The sequence below is a fragment of the Quercus lobata genome, chromosome 11, assembly GCF_001633185.2.
Source record: "Quercus lobata isolate SW786 chromosome 11, ValleyOak3.0 Primary Assembly, whole genome shotgun sequence".
NCBI lineage: Eukaryota > Viridiplantae > Streptophyta > Magnoliopsida > Fagales > Fagaceae > Quercus > Quercus lobata.
This window is the reverse complement of record NC_044914.1, coordinates 56,596,981-56,616,424: the sequence shown is the minus strand read 5'-3', so window position 1 is coordinate 56,616,424 and position 19,444 is coordinate 56,596,981. Positions and strand designations below refer to the sequence as shown.

The following is a 19,444-nucleotide window of genomic DNA, read 5'->3' as shown; positions in this document are numbered from 1 at the left end:
GACTTCACATCATACAAACACTCATATATGATTGTGTGTAATAACAAGTGTGTACTAATATCTATCCTTCCAAGTTCCAAACCAGTATGATAGAATTGATGTCCACTAATAAGAAAGTAGTCTGAGTTGGTGGTCTTGAACCACATACAAGTGAACAATTTAATTAATAAACTCCTATCCGTAAACTAATTTGTACATAAAACCAAATATAAAGAAACACGTGTGTGATGGTTGCGATACGAGTTGCAACCCTTTGGGCTTTTGGAGAACCTTTAGCCTAGACATTTTGTTTGAGAGTCCAAACTTCAATATTGGTAGTGCAGGTATTATGTCGAGACCCAAAGAGGCCGCTTTATGTTGAGACCCAAAGAGGCTGCTTCGGTAGTTTCCGGTAACTTATTTGTAATAGTATTTAAAAAAAAGATAATTTATGATAAATTTTCTTTATGTATAATAAAAAGTTAAAAGTTAACTTATTTTTAAATTTACTAAAATTAGATTATTTGCAAAAAAAAAAAAAAAAAAAAAGCAAAATCAAAAAGCTTTTTGCCTTTACCTAAATGACCACTAAAAGTTTTCGATAAAGACTTTTATGTCTAACCTTTTATTAAAAAAAAAAGTAAAGAATTTTATTTTTTTAAAGAGGGAACTCATTTTTTCTTTTTACAAAGCAAAAGGAATGATAAGAAATAAAAAAAAAAAAATTGGAAAGGGATGATAAGAAATATAAATAAAATTTAGGCTAAAATATTATTGTCATTCCTAAAGTTTGCATGAATTTTGTTTGCCATTCCTAAACTTTTAAACTTTGGTTTTTGTCCTTAAAACTATTGAAAATATTTCCCTTTTCATCATTAACATTTAAAAAAAATATTTTTTTTAATCCCAAAATTATTGAAAAAAAATATCTGTTTTCATTTTTATTTTTGTCCCTAAACTATTGAAAAAAAAAATCTCTTTATAAAGCATGGAGATGAAAAACAACAATGAAATTAATATTTTAACCTAAAATTTTAAAAGATATCCTTTAAATTAAACTAGCCTTTGTGCACGTGTATGCTTAGAGACTCTTTTATTTTTTTTTCCCCCGTAAAGGTTAATAATTTACATTTATTATAATTTGAGATTACTACATTTTCTAATCCAAAAAACCTAGGAGTGTGATGAAAAAATTATTTTACCCACAAACACATAATACTCATCACACCCCTAGACTTTTTTTGTGATTGGAAAATATAGTAATCTCAAATTATAATGAACACAAATTATTAATCTTTACCCAAAAAAATAGAAAAGCCTTTGAGCGCGCGTGCTCAGAAACTAGTTTTCTTATGATTATCTTTTTATTTATTTATTTTTAATATGTGATTGTGGGTTAAAGCTTACTCATTGCTTTTCTTTGATTACAATAGTACGGTGCTTTTCTTTGATTATTATTACAGTAGAACATAGATTGAATTTAGAACACAAACTGTGCAATTTGGATGAGGATCAAATTGTATAAAAGAAACACAAAAAAAAGGGTAAATTGCAAATTACATTCTTAAAGTTTGGGGATGTTCCTAAAGTTTGAAAATGTTCGAATTTATTAATTAACCATTTTAAGGAAAATTGAAAATTGAAAAAACTGTAGTGAAAAGGAGCTTATCTGCCATGGTAAGTTTATAATAGTTTTTGGTAGGAGCTTATCTGCAGTGAGTTTATTAAGGACTTGTAGAATCAATTGTTATTTTTCTTTTTACCATAAAACTTTCACAAACAAATTATTTTATTATTTAAGAAAAAAAATTATTTTATTAAAATAAATCGATAAATAAGTTACTACATGATTAAATACATGTCGAACCAAAAACAAATATGGGATAAAATAGGAGCTTATATGTTGTGGTAAGTTTATTAGTAATACTAACATGATTAATCATTACCACTTAAATATATTTAAAATTCCAGTAAAATAAGTAAAAAGTCCTAGAGATTTGAATGATACAGCTTTTAATAAAAAAATGGTAGGTGAGTTTGTTTTTCTAGTTTGTTTTAGTTTTTGTTTATATCCAATACCCTAAAACGTGGGGTTTAGAAAAAGAAAAAAAAAAAAAAAACCGGTGAATGACAACTTCAGTTTAGGAGTTAATGGGTCTACTACAAAATTTGTATAAAAAATATTAAATTAAATTAAATTGTTGACAAAATAAATTTGTATTTCAGATTGAATTTTGTAAAATATTAACAGAAAAAATAGTCCTATTTTGTAGGCAATATCATACGTGGAAGTTAGAAATATATTTTTACCAGATTATCTTTCAGTTTTTTTTGTGCTTAAACCTAGGATGTAAGGGCATTTTTAGGAAAAAAAAAAATGTCCACGTTTTCATGGCTTTGACAGAACTGTAAACTCTGCACGTATGTTTTTTTTTTTCCGTAACTTCCCAGCAACTGCAAGAGCTTACCGGCGAAGTCACAACTCTTTAACTCTTGATCTTGCTCAATGTCACACTACTCTTAATCTTAAACAAACAAAACAACTCACACTCAGAACTGACATGTTATTGCAGACACATACATAGATTAAAACAGCAACATGAGCCGGCCTTTCTTCCATGGCAAATTGCTCTTGGTGCTGTCTATCTATTATTTCAATGGTGTTTTTGGCAGAGAAGCAGTGTCAGTTGTGAAAGGCATTGAATTTGAGACACAAAAGGGTAGACACGTTTTACATCACAAGGGGAGGAGAAGGTCTGCTTTATTTGATTTTGATGTCATGAGCTTTGGTGCTCGAGCAGATGGCCGAACTGATGACACTCGGGTTCGTTCTTATTTCTCTCTCTCTTTCAAACAAACAATTATACTATACTAGCTTGCTAATTCAGAATTCTTGGTGTTACAAAAGTTTTTGACTAGTTCATTACTTTTTCTCCCATCTTTAACATTTTAAATGGAATTAGTTTTTTTTTTTTTGGGGGGGGTTTTTGATCGATGTAGAATAGTACCAAAGTAACCAAACTCCTTCAAGGTCCATATAGAAGTATGTAGTCTTTTATCTTTGTGCTAGGACAACTTAGGGAAGTTAGTGGAGTTCAAAAGCACTACTACAGTCCACAGGGATCCTTATGAGTTATGACTTAGAAGACAAATTTCAGCTTCTGAGATTTTCGTAACTGTGTAAGTTACATATTTTGCATTTACTTCAAGCAGACCCTTTTTTTTTTCTAAGTTATTTTCTAAGGACTCTCTCTATAAAATCACTTGCTTGTTCCGTGTATTTATGTGTGCTCTATGCTGAGTGTGACAATTCTTATCACATAAATGGAGGTAAAGTTACTAACTTGTTACATATTCTTCCTTTTGATTCTAGGCTTGACTTTCATTCTTCCTTTTGATGCTAGGAACTTATAAGCAGTTCCTCCTATTCCAGAGTTTTTACTCTCTAGTTTGTATCCACTAAAGCTATAAAATTGCAAGATGATTATCGGGCATGACTATAGCTTGTTAATAGACTGATGGCAAGAAATAGATGTAGTACGTAGTGTGTTTGAATTAACAAAAAAGTTAAAAAATGATACTTGTCATCCAGGCCTTCAGAACAGCATGGAAGAAGGCATGTGAGTCCTCAGGCTCAGTGAATCTTCTGATACCAAAAGGGACATACTTGATTGGCCACATCGAGTTTACTGGCCCGTGCAATAATGTATCATCTCTAACTGTTCATTTGAAGGCAAGATTATAATCTTCATCTTTTCGTCACGTCTTTTTTATTTACCATCTGTATTCTTTAGCATCAAATTTGATCAAGTCATCTATTCATGATTAAATTTGAGGAATTTGCAGGGTTATTTGAAAGCAACAACAGACTTGTCCAAGTATGGATTCAGTGCTGGTTGGGTTGAATTTGGATGGGTAGAGGGGCTAACCTTGACCGGAGGTGGAACCTTGGATGGCCAAGGTGCTAAAGCCTGGCCTTACAATGACTGCCCCACTGATTCCAACTGCAAACTTCTTCCAACTGTATGTTTCAATGACCTATAAATGTATATCCTTGTCTTTTTAATTTTTAGTTTACATATTGCACGTAGTACTAGAGCTTTTGACAAAATCTTTCCTAGCAGTAGTAGATTGTTTGAGCTATATGTTGGCATGTTGCCATAGGGGAATGGGGGAGGCTTAGAGTGACTGAACATGCCTATGGTCTAAGCACAGGTGAACATTAGGTGCATCCAATAAAGGAAAAAATTGACTAAGGTGTCTAAAGTCTGCTTCAATGATGCAGCCACAAGCTTTATTCCTTGAATTAATATTTAGACACAAGTTTTTTCCCCTGTTAAAACTGGTGCTTTAGGTCACATTAGTGAGATACACTTTGTTGTGGCAGTGCAGAGGATAGGCAGTTGTGACAGTAAAGCAATAAGTTTAATAAGAAAACAATTTCTCTTTGCAGAATGTGAAATTCATGGCAATGAATAAGACAGTTGTACGTGGCATAACTTCGCTGAATAGCAAGTTCTTTCACATAGCTCTCGTGGAGTGCAAGAACTTCAAAGGTAGTAAAATCAAGATTTCAGCCCCAGCAAACAGTCCTAACACTGATGGCATTCACATTGAGAGAAGCTCTAGTGTCTACTTTTCTGGATCACATATTGGTACGGGTGATGACTGCATCTCTGTTGGACAAGGAAATTCTCAAGTCACCATCACAGGTGTCACTTGTGGACCTGGTCACGGTATCAGGTAGGTACTCTTGAAATTTCCTTTGTTTGTAACCTCTATGTTTACTTGGACACATAAATCAATTTTGTGGAGCTACTTAATGTAATATATTGGTTATATGGTCAAATATATTAGTGTTGGAAGTTTGGGAAGATATCGGAATGAAGGAGATGTAAGTGGACTTTTGGTGAGGGATTGTACCATGACAGTTACTACAAATGGCATTAGGATTAAAACATGGGAAAACTCTCCAGGTAGCAGTGCAGTCACCAATATGACATTTGAGAACATTGTCATGAACAATGTGACCAATCCCATTATAATTGACCAAACATATTGTCCCTTCACGTCTTGCACTTCCATGGTAAGTTTTAAGTACAGGCTCATTTTTGAATTGATGGTTTTGGTTTCTAGTTTGCTGAAAATGTTCTTGGTAACAATTTGCAGGCACCATCTCGAGTGAAGATCAGTGACATATATTTTAAGAACATTAGAGGGACTTCATCATCAAAGGTAGCAGTGGCACTCGAATGCAGCAAAGGGATGCCATGTCAGAACATATACCTTGAAAATGTTCACTTGGACCTGTCATCAGGGGAGAAACATGCCACTTCCACTTGTAAAAATGTTAGAGCTAAATACATTGGGACCCAACTCCCTCCACCATGTTCTTAGTTTTGATGTTAGATAGGATCAAGTTTCTCATCTGTGACAGTAGTCCATGCTATCAATCCCTCTGATGTTGTATGATCTGTATGATATCACACTTTCCAAATGACAATGTTTAACTGCATTCCTGTGCTTCGGAAATATTGCAATATCATGGAGAACTTTTAGATTTTTTTCCTTCAGAGTATCATTTTTTAATTTTTTCCTCCCAATACCATTGAGTTTTATTTTTTCTTTTTCAGTATCAAGTTATTGAAAGAATTTTGGGGCGGGTAAATCAAAGTTTAAGCATAATGCAAGTCTTTTTTGTTTAGTTGATTTGGGGAAATTTTTTCCCCACCTGAACTTCGAATATATATATTTTGATCAAAAACTTTAAAACTATAGCATCTTGCTACAGTAGGGTGTCAGAGATGACACTCCACTGTGGCAAAGATGTCAAATTCTTTAAGAATAACATGCTTGATGTGGAAGATATTTTAAGGGAATAAGAGCTAAAATTAGAATTTAGCATTTTTTACATCTTTGATGTGAATGCTCTAAAAAGCTATATTGCTATTCGTAGCACCATCAAATACAAAACTATGCTTACATTGGTAGAGCCAAAGTCAAATAATTTGGCTCCACAGCTACAGTGCATAACTACTTTTGGCTTAACTACTTTTGGCTGGGCACCGTAGCTCATATGTAATATATAAAACTATGCTTACATTGGTAGATCCAAAGTCAAATAATTTGGCTCTACAGCTATAGTGCATAACTACTTTTGGTTCAACTACTTTTGGCTGTACACTGTAGCTCATATGTAATATATATATATATATATATCTATATTATTCATGTTTTCACATTGTTTTGTATTATTATTCACGTGTTCACATTACTTTGTAAACACTGCAGTGTGGCTCATTCATGTGTTCACACGATAGCACATATGTAATAAAAAAATTATTTTATTGTATTATTTATATTATTTTATTGTGTTGAAATTTAAAATAAAACCACTGATGTTGGATGTTTTATAAAGTGGGGAGGTAAAATAAATAAAGTAGCTTTTTGTGGAACTATATTTCTAAATTTATGGCTCCATCAATGTGGATGTTGTAACTATACCAAGAGTGTGAAACATAAATTTTCCATAATGTAAATGTGTAACACATACCTACTTAAAACGGTACAATGGTTTGGCCAATTGGTAAAGAGATATATTGTTAGTCGAATTTAAGCTTAGTGATTTCTATGCTATCTTTTATAATCCACATTGTACTACTGCCTTCTCTACTACTCTCATTTTGGATTGCATGGAATCACTGAACATGCAATTGAGGGTGTTCTCTTAAAACGCTTACCTTCATAGAGAACAAATGTTCTGGTCTTTTGGCAAATAAGGAAAGGATTTAACATGAACCTTTTTTTTTTTTTTTTGTTTTTTTTTTTTTTTTTGAGAAGGAATTTAACATGAACCTGTTTATGAATACTCCCAGAGTTCGTCTTTTTTGTTTCAACTTTTGTATGGGATCTTTAGGGCATTGGTTCAAATCAACTATATACTGTATTGAACAATAATGTAAATTGGTTTTAATACAGTAAATGCTTCACTTTAATTAATAGAATAAAGAGTTATTCTATGTCCATAACAAAAAGTCACAATATTTTTACTGAATGGATGTGTCCATCTATCATAGGTTAAAATAAATTAAAAATATAAAATATTATACTAAAATAGCTATAATCTGTAATACATTATAAAAGTTTGGTCTTATTCAGTTCACAGTGTTACTACTTGGTCCCCTTTGGTTTTATTCAGGTTTACTAATTTTTTGTTAATTAGATTCTAAAAAAGAAAAAAAGAAAAGAAAAAAGAGTATCGTATAGTATTATTGTTATCCTAAAGTGAAATATACAACAAAATAATAAAATTAAATAACAAAATTTAACTATGCTTAAATTAAAAAACACTTTCTTCTCAAAAAAAAAAGAAAAGAAAACTTATAACAAAAAATTAAAAAACAAGATGTTAATAAAGATAAAGATAAAGATAATTGGGTGCACACATTAATAAAGATAATTTTTTTTTTTTTGAAAATATAAAAGATAATTTATATAATCATATACATGTATATTTCATCATAAAAACAAAAATCAGAGAAAGAAAGATGGGCATCTCATATCGTTGGGAAGGGATCAAGAAAGACTATATAGAGTTTATTTATACTGACTCATATCATCATCATCGCCATTGAAGCCCCTGCACAGTATTCATCTTTCTTTCACACCCAGACACAGACACAGTAAAAAAAAAAAAAAAAAAAAAGGAAGAAGAAGGAAATGGAGAGCGCATCGGAAATGGTGCCATTTCCGCTGCTTCCAACACCGATCGAATCGAATTACAGAGCTAGTACCATTCCCTACAGGTTTCCATCCGATAATCCCCGCAAGCCCACTCCTACGGAGATCGCCTGGATCGACCTCTTCCTCAATTCCGTTCCCTCCTTCAAGTTAACTTTACTACCTTTCCTCTCCTTTTTCATAAAGATTTGAGCTTTATCAAATATGGGTTGTCTTTCTTTTGATGTTTCAATTCCAAAGTTTTATGCTTTTTTGAATTTGAATTAGCTATATTAAGATGTTTGTTTTTGTTAGCTTAAAAATGTGGTGAAAGTTTTGAGCTTTATCTGATTTGGGTAATCTTTCTTAGGAATTCCAATTCCAAAGTTTGATGCTTTAATACCAATATATTTGTTTACCTTGATTAATTATCTGTTGTCCTAAAGCTTAAGTTGAATCATTTAAGCTGTTTGGAAATGGTGAATTTAATCATTGTTCTAACAATGTTAATCAGAGGGTAGAAGTTTTTATGTGCTCATGTTTTTAATACTATGTTGTTCCAGGAAACGAGCAGAGAGTGATCCTACAGTCCCTGATGCAGCCGTTAAAGCTGAAAAATTTGCTCAGAGGTACTTTTTTCTTTGTGGGTTTACTTTTGTTACGCATACTGTTGCATGGATGGACCTTGTAACTAAGCAAAACCTATTTGAACGTGTTGATGTGGCTTTGAAAATTGTATGATCAAATTGTTTGTTTGTTACACCTGATTTATATGAACTTATTTAGGGACCTCAATCCTTTGCTAATACTATTTTATGCATCTATAGTTGAATTATATATGTGTGTGTCATTTGGTCTTATTGCTGTAAGTTGTAAATGAGAAACTATGATGCAACAGGGTTGTTAGTAGATTGAAACTTACCATAATTATTCTGTGTGTTTATGTATGTGTTTGTGTGTTGCCTGTATGTTATACCCCCAGGGCACACATTACCTTCTCCTGACATTTATCGTGCATTATGTCTAACTCAGTTCGCATTCTCTGTTTTTGCATCTTTTATGGAAGGTATTTTGAAATACTTGAGGACTTCAAGAAAGATCCTGAAAGTCATGGTGGGCCACCTGATTGCATTGTAAGCCAAATCATAAAAGAATCATCTACAACACTTCTATCAACATTTTCATTTATTTAGCTGAAAAATGTGATCTCTTATTCTCATTTTCCCATGGAGAGACTGATTTTTCCTGTTACCTTTTTTTTTTCCTTGTGTTCTTTTGGGGGACATTTTTAGCTTCTCTGCAGAATTCGTGAGCAAATCCTTAGAGAATTGGGATTCAGGGATATATTCAAGAAAGTCAAGGTAAATGTTAACTTTGTATGTTGTCTCACAAAGTTAACATTTTTAGTCCATTTTACTCATAAAGCTCTCTCTCTCTCTCTCTCTCTCTCTTTGTGGAAAATTCAAAGGAAGAAGAGAATGCAAAGGCTATATCCCTATTTGCGAATGTGGTTCTTCTTAATGATGCCATTGAAGATGGAGGAAAGCGCGTAGAGAATTTGGTCAGAGGAATATTTGCAGGAAACATATTTGATCTTGGTTCCGCACAGGTAAGTAGTCTTTTATCAGAAAGCTCAACAATTTTAGATCTTATCATTCTATACCTAAGAGATATATATAAACTTGTAAAGTTCTCAACAAAACCAGACCTTAAATACCAACTAGTTGGGTTTTGGGGCATGAATCATTTGATTTGCTATGTATATCTCTTTAGGGTTACTTATAAAATAAATTAAAAAAGTGTATCTCTTTGGGGTTGTATTCTCCATTTAAGCATATGTATCACATAAGTTTGCTCATAGTATCAATACCCTTAAGTTGAATCTAGTCACTTGGCTTTGTAAGAAATTATTTTCTGTTTCACCATTGTTTTCTTTTTTATTGGTTAGTTATACATGCACCTAGAGGTTTAGAACCTACAACCTCACCCTCCACCTTGCTCTTACAAGTGAAGGATGTATCATTTGAGCTTGAGTTCATTGGCTTGTTCTTCGCCATTGCCATGTATTTTAAATTTAAGTCCCTCACCTATGGTCAAAGTAATGGCAAATTCCGGAAAATGCAGTTTTTTCAGTTCTTTGAAAATAGTATGGAACAATTTTTTAGGAACTTGAAATTGCATCATGTTGTACATACAAAGACTATGTGACCGTATCATATTGGTTATCATAGATCCTTTCTCATGGTTTCTAGAATGGGGTAATTTTTAAAATGCAGTAATATGTGAATGATTTTCTGTAGTATTAGCTTAACAATTTTTGTTTCTTACTTCTTGAAGCTTGCAGAGATTTTCTCAAAGGATGGAATGTCCTTTTTAGCTAGTTGTCAAAACCTTGTCCCTCGACCTTGGGTTATTGATGATTTGGACACTTTCAAATTGAAATGGAGCAAGAAATCTTGGAAAAAGGCAGGTTTTATGTTTAGTTTTATTTACCCATCATTGTTCTCTATGTTGAAATTATTATGTGTGCTTATCCTATACTAACCAGCTCCTTTGGTTGTCATGACAGGCTATCATTTTTGTTGATAACTCAGGTGCAGATATTATTTTAGGGATTTTGCCATTTGCAAGAGAATTACTCCGACGTGGGACTCAGGTTTGTTTTCAGTTTTTGGATTGTTCTATGCTATGCATCTGAGTCTTTAGTGTTAAAATTTGTCATCGAATAAAAATGTGTATGCTCTATCTTAAAATTTGAAGTTCTGCTGTTTAAAGTTGTCACAAATGTTAGTAAAGAATGGCCTATGTAGTATCTCCTAACAATAACATTCATGTGTCTAGGGTACTTGGTATGACCCAAAGAGTAGATACTTTTCAAGACTAGAATGCCTCTTTTCCATGCTTGCATAAATCAAATGTCCACTGCCTCTGTTTCCTTTTAACTTGTTTTAGCTAGCTGGTTTTTTGGACGTTATCATCTAGTGGTCCTTCAAAGCTGAAGCAGCTCCCACCCATTTTTTCTCATTATCTCTTGTTGTTAAATGTAGGTTTTGCATATGCATTTGCACTCTATTTAATGGGTTGCTGGCTGCTAAAGGCTTTGACCATTTTTAATAAGTCATGTATCGCTCACTCTTCATATGGTTGCAAAGTTCTCATTTATCTCTATGCAGGTTGTTTTGGCAGCCAATGACTTGCCTTCTATCAATGATGTAACTTACCCTGAACTAATTGAGATTATGTCAAAGGTGATAGAAAGAAAGCCTTCAGAATTGTGTTAGTTTCTCAAAATCTTGGTTGACTCTGACATTGTGAGTGGCAATTTACCAGCTGAAGGATGAACATGGACAGTTAATGGGTGTTGATACTTCAAATCTTTTACTTGCCAATTCTGGAAATGATTTGCCGGTGAGAAAGTGCTATTTTCTTTTTCTTATGTGTTCTTTCACTTATTGAATGATGATATTACTATAAATGCACAAATCTTTTTTCTTAATAAGTAAGGCAACACTATAGATGTGTGATGATAGCTCTTTTGCCTTTTTCCTTCCAGGTTATTGATCTTTCAAGAGTTTCAGAAGAGCTTGCCTACCTAGCAAGTGATGCAGACTTGGTTATCTTGGAAGGGATGGTAGGTTCTTACAAATTCTGGAGGCTAGTAGAACTGTAACGCATTTTATGATTGATGCTTCTTTGTTAATTTCCTGTTTTTCTTATTTATGACCTTTGACAACTTATAACCAAATTGGACCATCCAAATGTCTACTCATTTATCATCCAACTACATCTCACTGCAGATTTCATTTTTATGTTTGTGTTCTCTGCATTAAAATCATGAGTGCACATTGTTCAAATTTGCCTCCCAGCCTGCTACAAAAACACTCTGAATTGTCACCTTGGCATAATTTTACAAATTCAATATGTGAACATATAGTTTCTCATATAGATTACCATGGCTTCATTCAAACTTAGTGTCTTTTGTCCTATTTGATTATTATCTTTCAATAAAAAAAAAGTCATTATAAGGCAAATAGCTAAAAATGAAAACAAAGGAAGAAGAAATGATGAGCTCAAATACATGGGAAGTATAATTCCTATTGATTACAGACCTATTATTTTTTCTTTTGCTGCATGAGGTTAGGTTTAAATGAATAAAGTACTTTTTCTTCTATATGGCATACACATGCTGCAGTGCCTGAAAATTTGCTGCAAGGGTAGTTTTTCATGGTATTCATTATACATACATATCCTTCAGAAGACATATTGTTCAATCATTTAGAATTTGGGGAATAAACCATGATAGATTGAACTCATATGGTGCAACTATTGATATGCTGTATCTGTGATTTAGATCTTTCTTTAGTTCTTTTAATAAAATTCATTTCTTTTGGCAGGGGCGTGGAATAGAGACAAATCTTTATGCACAATTTAAGTGTGATTCCCTCAAGATTGGGATGGTAATGGTTTTTATTTTATTTTTATTATGTCATTGTTGCTTTTTCTGGAATATCAGTTCATTTGCTTCCTTTGCTGGACTACATTTATTTATCTAATTTCTTCTGTTTTTCTTCCTATTTTTATATATAGGTGAAACATCCAGAGGTGGCGCAGTTTCTTGGAGGACGACTTTACGACTGTGTCTTTAAATACAATGAAGTTTTGAGTTGATGATGCCAATCTTGTCTATACCGCTATCTCTATTTACTCAAGAATTAGTAATTCCACACACTAGCATTAGGCATTTCTGTCTAGAAGAATCATATCTGTTATCTTCTGAAGTTTCTTATTTTGATAAATAAACTGAAAAACTGTTTACAAGTGGCATAAATTACTTTTCTCAACACACTTCTCTCTTATCTTGTGTGTGTTTATCAGTTGGATAAAAAGTACTAGCCATTAAAGGCTCTTTGAGTGTCTTCCAGAATTGGATGACAATTTTATTTTAATTCTGAATTTGTATTAAACTTTTAGAGAGTTTCTAGAGAAAACATTTTATTGAAGGAACATGGGCATACAAATAAAACTTCATCAATCTTGGAAAGGAATAAATATGGAATGAAGAAAAGTTGACATGGGAGGGGAATTAGTAGATCAGTTCTTTTTGGTAGGATATGAAGCCATTTTGTTGATACCACAAAGCCCCTCGGGTTTTCCAGTGTTTCTCTTCATCCTTATGTACCCTTTCTCCCCCCACTTTGGTCCCCATGAATTCTTCACAATGATGTAATCTGACCCCTTCAAGGAACCATATCCAACAGCTGTTACTCCATGATCTAGCTCAGTTCCACAATGGCCATTGAATATTCCCTGCCAAGCCAACAAAACCATGCATAACTCTCTTTTTTCTTAATTAGAAAACTATGCATAATTAGGGAAAACAAGCTGTAGGAGTAGAAATGTGTACGAATGTGCGTTGATGAGAGGATATATATATATATATATATATATATATTAGAGTGATATTAAAATTTTTACTATTTAAATTATATAAATAGATGAGTCATCATTAAAAAAAAGTAATTTAGATATTAATTTATTATGTTATTGAAGTGGATATTTTTTTTTTTTTAGAGAATAGGATTGAACCTCAGATCTCTTACACAATCATTAAAGATTTTATCAATTGAGCTAATTGAAACCTATGAAGAATGACATTCATTTTCACTGTTTTAACATTTTCCTATATATTATATCATATTAATTACCCCACTATAAAATTGAAAGTCTCGACCAGAGGCGTCAATAGCTACACTCAGTGGTTGGTGTGCCAATGCTTTCAAAAGACTTTCTTCATCATTTTGTGGCACATCTTGATAACCACTAATTTTCACCATCTCCATTTCTTCCTGGAGACAAATAAACAAGTGTAATTAATAATTCTATTATAAAATTTTGCTGACAACTGAATTTGGTATAGAGCATATTATGCCAATGTAATTTACCTTCTGCTCTTCACAAGTTCCTTCCTTCATTAAATATGGATAGTCTTCCTCCTTATGCAGTCCACCACTGGAGACAATGAATTCAAATGCATAATCCATCAGACCCCCATTGCAGCCATTATTGAAAGTTCTATCACAATCAATCAGCTCTTGCTCAGACAATGAAGTTAAATTTCCAGAGACTATCTGGCTTATGCCCTCAACAGCAGCGACAGTAGAAAATGCCCAACAACTACCTGCATGCTCATCGTATCATCATCTATACTCACCATATGGTCAGCAAGAAAAAAACACTAGCCATGGATACATGCATGGACACGTATCCATATAACATGCACATTAACGTACACATTATTAAAAAAAAAGATGTCTCATGTATCATATATATATATATATATATGGATCATCTCTCTTACAACGTATGAATCCCACATGACAGCGAGAGAGAGAGAGAGAGTTACATACCACATGAACCTTGGTTCTTGACTGGAGTAACAGCTCCATTCTTTCTCCAATCCACAGACTTGGGCAAATCTACCACATCTCTGTAACTAAAATCTCTGGAGGACCCTTCTCTTCTGGGCAAGGCAGGTTTCAATCCTAAATACTTATTCTTAAACTCCTCATGGCTCATGTCTGCAAACTCATTCAACCCAAGCCAGTAGCTACTAATCTCCTTATTTCTCTCATCAATGTGCTTCAAGTTGTCTTTGAATATCTCAAACCTATGCAACTTCTCTTCAATGCTCCTGTAAGTTTTGCCATGTTTTGACACCCATGATTCAAACAGCTCTAAGATTTTATCCAAGCAAGTCAAGTGCTCCGGTGAATAACCCACAATAGAAAAATCGTGAGCCAGAGCAAAACATGCAAAGAGAGACACAGAAAAGGCTAGAAGGGAGATCTTAGAATATGAAGAGAGAGCCATTGGTGCTTAAGAATTCAAAGGTAAGAGGAATAGAAGAGTGAATGTGAGGAAGGAGATATGTAAGTTATTTATAGTCATGATTTCATGGTTTGCTTTCTAGTGAAGCAGTAAATTATATTTGTTTTATCTAGCATACGGAGTCTTTACGGTTGGTTCTTTTGGCAGGCTTTTGTTCCACGCATATTTGGTAAGCATAGACAGGCATAGAAAAAAGCCTATATAATTTAGTAAAACTTGTGTACAATTAGTTGGGTGTTGTACTCTACGTTTCCAATTCAATTCAACTATAACCAATGAATTACACAGTTGAATGTAATTCTCCTTAAATAAGGTAACACTATTTTGCTATATTTGGTCAATACAATTATGTATTTGAATTCAATGGGAAACCCACCTATATTACCTAAGAATTGTATCTAAATTTTACCTTTAAACTTTCTATAAAAACAAGTAAATTACAATATGTTTTCTTGTTTAATGTCTCTGAACAAAGCAATCTTCCCATTTTAAAACACTAAGACCATATGTGTGATTAAAGTTGGAAGCCACACTTTCACCTTCTAATGAGCATGGCAAGCTTGTGTGGTTGGAGGTCCACACACTTCCCTAATAATTTTTGAGTGATGTGAGCAATACTAATAAAATTGATAGTAACTTTAACATTTTTTTATAACTGTTTTACCCCAGTGTGCAGAAAAGTTTGTGGTATTTTTGATATAAAGGGAACTACCTCCTGTATTCTGGATATGGATACATGAAATGCATTGTCATAACTAATTTTCTTGTCCTTGTAGCAGCCATTCAAGTCTATCGACCAAGCCTTGCTTCAGTTACCATATATAGTTCAATATGCTGTGTTCAACTTCTTTTCCCTCACGTTGCCCATGATTTGAGACTAATTAAAAAAGATGCATTCACCTAAATAATATTTAATGTCAAACAAAGCAAAGATCCTTTTTATTAGCTTGCTAAATCCTATGTTGCTGACATGGGAGGAATCCCCTCCTGCTATAGCAAAGCTTATATGTGATCATTTTCGCAATATACAACAATAAAAGTGTTTGTTGCTTTATTTCAAGAGAGAGGGGGGCCACCCCGGGGGGGTGGTGTTGGGGCAAGAAAAGTCTTATCAATTTCTTCACCTTAACATGGCAAGTTGTCAGTCAATATTATCCATTGTGTATATGATCGTATTGATTTCCATGAATTTCTAGTGCTTTTAGTTTTCCATCTCACAGTCCTACCTTAAAATCTAATCTCGAGCATGCCACAATCAGCATGTAACCTTTGGTTTGACTAAACAAGCAAAATTAAGGCCAAAGCCTCAAAAGGTTTTACAGGTGAAGCTTGTCAAATCCTAAACCAACAGTTGAGTAAACTTGTCATTGTAATTTTACAAAACAATAGTCAAAGCAAACACTGGAAACCTGAATTGTTAGACTACTGATTTTGAATTAATCGTAAATGAAAACAACAGGTATACTCTGATTTCATGATAATCTGTTTAAAATTAACATAAAAGAGAGGATGCGAAGGATGTGAGCCTTTGCACTAGGAAAATTTGGGCAGAGCTGGCTATCTTTGCTTCCCAACATGATGTAGATATATAGAAGCTATTACTAACCTGGAAGCACAAGTACAAATGAAGTAAATAAAACTATCAAGCTTTCAATGGTTATTGTTTTTAAAACAAGTAATTATGATGTCATTATTCATCAATCCTAACATTATATAAATGCATTTCAGAACAACTGATTAAAGACCATGTAAGAAGATGAACCCTGTAAACAGAAGTTACTTACGCTGTGCCAAGGATGAAGGAAAGTGAAAGATGAAAGTCATAGAAGATGAAAGAAACAACTCCTAAGAAAAGCATTGCCACTGAAGTAGAGAATACAGCTGCACAAAATGGGGGAGCTAATAAAAATGGGAACTTAAATCACAAGTGCAGAAAATGCTTACATGTAACATATACTTGAGTAATGCAATTATAAAGAACAATTTAACTGCAAAAAGTGCTGGATAGTGGACATTTAATTTTTTTTTTTTTATTGATAAAATGAGTGCTACCCATGTTGATAGGGGGTAAACAACAGGCAGACAAAATTAAACATGGAAATTATAACGATCATGTTAATCAGGAAAAAAAAAAAGCAAAAGAAAATACACCCGAAGCATTTATCTACTTAAACAAAGTTTTGAGGAATAATGGACCCTTTAAAAGAGTGTTGGACATTCATTAAGGCTGAACTTGCGGGCTAAGAATACAAAGACGAAGAAGTAGTTTAGCAAGAACTAAGTGTTAAATTTGCAATAATAATGTTAATCTAAGATCAATAAAGCCAACTGCTTTGACCTAAGCCTTCACCAAGAACAAAAACAACCCAAAATAACCCAAAAGGCCAGAAGTAGGTTCCAATAGAGCATGAAGACAAACATTGATTTTTATGTGCCAGAAAAGGTCATGGGTAAATTTTTTCATTCCAGTATATTCACAAATTCTACCATCAATGAAGGATGGCAGATGCATTTTCCCCTTTCTGAGCCTAACAATCACTGGCAATGGTAAAAGAAATCACACTATGATATGCCAAGGAATGGTTCCACTTCCCAGACATTATATAAATTCAACGTTTTTTTATTTATTTATTTTTTTCCTTTAAGCTGAACTGAAAAGGATTTGGGTTAGGCTTGATAGTGGAACTAAATAAATAAGAGGGGCACTGGATTAATTATACAAATTTATTATAGGGTAAGTGGAAGTAAATAAATAAGTAGTGGACTGCATTTATAGAGCTGGGATTTTTAGGACTGAAAATTGTAAAAACAATTTTAAAATTGAAGGAAAAATTATATTAAAAAAAAAATGACATGATAGCTGATGTGGTGCAACATGAGAGCAGCAGCATTAAATGCTACGTTTCAGCTTTTAGTAATATATAGATTCATGTAAATGCCTTTTTGTTGACGTCTCACACAATTCAAAGTCATATTTCCATGTCTTACCTTCACAATATTGTCAGCATACTTCATTACTATAGTCACCAAAATTCCGCTACACATGAAACAATTTAAGCAGAGTGTATTACAGGAGAGTAGTAAAGGTGACAAAGACAAATGAAGATTTTTTTTTTTTAAGGAAAAAGATATTTTGCACATATTTTAGTATCATATAAATATTACATACTTGAGATGGTGCATGTGTGTGTGCACGCACTCGTGAGAGAGAGAGAGAGAGAGAGAGAGCAATCAGTTGTTCTAAAGGATGAAAGCCTAAGCATGACAGAGAAACAAGTTGCTAAGGAAGTAAGAATCACAAAAGAGAACATTATTATGTACATATAGGAGGTCCATGTAACATATTTGGTAATTTACTTCTGTTTTATCTCTGTAAAATTCATATATGATAGTAGAATTAAGCTCCTACTTTTGCCTCTTAATCTTCAGATTGAGTGAAGCCATGACTTAATACGTTTCTGGGACGAATGCAAAGGGCAAACCAAGAAGCACAAAGTAGCATTTCAATCAATCTATAGGCAATTGGATTTTCAAGATAGCCTAAAAAGATTTTTATTTATTTATTGACATTTGATAGAAAACTCTCTATCTTGACCAAGATAATAGCATGTGACAATCTTTAAAATCATAAAAGCCTAACCATGCAACCTTCTAACATTTGCTGAAATATCAATATATAATGTCTCCCTACTTTTATATTATTCCCTAGAATCACTAATTGAAGTCGTATACAGTCACAAAGGGATTCCTTATGACAGGGAGTGAGAAATTTAATAAAAAGCAAAAGCTAAAGCAAGCTAATAATCTACATTTTATGAAGCCATGTAAAATATGAGTATCCATAGAAGAATCCCTTGAACAAAAGAAACTATAACTTCTAAAGTAAAACTTCTTGAATTCTAATCTGAAAAGAAGAATATTCCACTTCTAAGGTGGTACTGAATCTTTTTAATAATGACTTTCAAGTGGAAAATGGAGAGGATAGACCAATTTTAAGAGGAGAATCAGAAACAGAGAGGAAAGCTAGAATTACTTGTTCACCACTGTATCAGAATATTGGATATAGAAAGCATTGAAGATCACTCTATAACCAGAAGTTTTGCACATTTATTTTTCTCGAAGGTCTCTTTTTCATTATAGACTGCAAAAAATCATAAGCAAGTTAATTAACAGAATGGTTTTCTAGATCACTCTAATGAGAGTTTTCACTTTTTTAACTTGATGAATCACTAAATAACCTCAATCAGTCTGTGTTACAAAATCCAACAATTAACCAAATTCAATCCAATCATTGATTATGTTGGGTTAGGATTCAAACACTAAATGACACACATGAACTGTAGTTCTGAAGAACTAGACTGCAAATTGTGTACTTAAAAATTCACCTCAGAGTACACTCCTGCTAAACCACTTAAGAGTGCCATAACTTGCAAAGAAATCAGCCCCCGTTATGATAACAAGAATCTTAATCTATAAAATGTTTTCCTCTGGTTTTTATATTTTCTTCATTGCTGTATTAAGAGTGTCTAAAATTTTGGTTAACTCATAATGGCCATCATTGATGTCACAGAAGCTACAAGAAAACAAACACGTTGCTTTCTGAATGGAAAAAGAAACTAAACACATTAACCTTTGAATGAAAACCTTGAATCCACGAAAATTCCTTAAATCCATAAGATGATAGGGTCCTGGAATTCACTAGAGAGAAATAGACAAAATCTATATTTTTATAAATCTGAAAATTGAATTGCCTTGGTGACTACATAATTAGGTGGCAAAATAATGATTTTTGCCAAAAATAGCAAAATTGAAATAATTACAGAAATTGAAAATTTCGTCTCTAAGAGGCATCAATAGA

At 33.0% G+C, this 19,444-nt stretch overlaps 3 protein-coding genes across 3 annotated transcripts; 2 read left to right on the top strand and 1 right to left on the bottom strand.

The window, feature by feature from the left end:
* The first annotated feature begins 2,441 nt into the window (after positions 1 to 2,441).
* Positions 2,442 to 5,538, top strand: LOC115969590 (exopolygalacturonase-like). The gene is made up of 6 exons (XM_031089276.1): positions 2,442 to 2,803; positions 3,572 to 3,712; positions 3,826 to 4,002; positions 4,433 to 4,722; positions 4,837 to 5,065; positions 5,149 to 5,538. The coding sequence occupies exons 1-6, from the start codon at positions 2,579 to 2,581 to the stop codon at positions 5,374 to 5,376; spliced, it is 1,290 nt and encodes a 429-aa protein (XP_030945136.1). The 5' UTR covers positions 2,442 to 2,578; the 3' UTR covers positions 5,377 to 5,538.
* Positions 5,539 to 7,497: 1,959 nt separating this feature from the next.
* Positions 7,498 to 12,643, top strand: LOC115968558 (damage-control phosphatase At2g17340-like). Its single transcript, XM_031087976.1, has 12 exons — positions 7,498 to 7,868; positions 8,262 to 8,327; positions 8,765 to 8,831; positions 8,991 to 9,059; positions 9,167 to 9,307; positions 10,036 to 10,164; positions 10,268 to 10,354; positions 10,872 to 10,946; positions 11,029 to 11,106; positions 11,252 to 11,329; positions 12,093 to 12,155; positions 12,286 to 12,643. Exons 1-12 carry the CDS (start codon positions 7,699 to 7,701, stop codon positions 12,364 to 12,366), a joined length of 1,104 nt encoding a protein of 367 aa, XP_030943836.1. The 5' UTR covers positions 7,498 to 7,698; the 3' UTR covers positions 12,367 to 12,643.
* LOC115968559 (cysteine protease XCP1-like) lies at positions 12,566 to 14,602 on the bottom strand. The gene is made up of 4 exons (XM_031087977.1): positions 14,106 to 14,602; positions 13,641 to 13,876; positions 13,404 to 13,544; positions 12,566 to 13,005 (listed from the first exon to the last, which is right to left on the bottom strand). The coding sequence occupies exons 1-4, from the start codon at positions 14,566 to 14,568 to the stop codon at positions 12,790 to 12,792; spliced, it is 1,056 nt and encodes a 351-aa protein (XP_030943837.1). The 5' UTR covers positions 14,569 to 14,602; the 3' UTR covers positions 12,566 to 12,789.
* Positions 14,603 to 19,444: the final 4,842 nt, after the last annotated feature.

Excerpts from the sequence above, each read along its gene's own strand:
- LOC115969590 (XM_031089276.1), top strand. The coding sequence starts at position 2,579 with ATGAGCCGGCCTTTCTTCCATGGCAAATTGCTCTTGGTGCTGTCTATC. Across the intron at positions 2,804-3,571 it reads GCCGAACTGATGACACTCGG|GCCTTCAGAACAGCATGGAA; the intron begins GTTCGTTCTTAT and ends CTTGTCATCCAG. Across the intron at positions 4,003-4,432 it reads ACTGCAAACTTCTTCCAACT|AATGTGAAATTCATGGCAAT; the intron begins GTATGTTTCAAT and ends TTCTCTTTGCAG.
- LOC115968558 (XM_031087976.1), top strand. The coding sequence starts at position 7,699 with ATGGAGAGCGCATCGGAAATGGTGCCATTTCCGCTGCTTCCAACACCG. Across the intron at positions 8,832-8,990 it reads GTGGGCCACCTGATTGCATT|CTTCTCTGCAGAATTCGTGA; the intron begins GTAAGCCAAATC and ends GGACATTTTTAG. Across the intron at positions 11,107-11,251 it reads ATTCTGGAAATGATTTGCCG|GTTATTGATCTTTCAAGAGT; the intron begins GTGAGAAAGTGC and ends TTTTCCTTCCAG.
- LOC115968559 (XM_031087977.1), bottom strand. The coding sequence starts at position 14,568 with ATGGCTCTCTCTTCATATTCTAAGATCTCCCTTCTAGCCTTTTCTGTG. Across the intron at positions 13,545-13,640 it reads GAACTTGTGAAGAGCAGAAG|GAAGAAATGGAGATGGTGAA; the intron begins GTAAATTACATT and ends ATTTGTCTCCAG. Across the intron at positions 13,006-13,403 it reads ACTTTCAATTTTATAGTGGG|GGAATATTCAATGGCCATTG; the intron begins GTAATTAATATG and ends TTGGCTTGGCAG.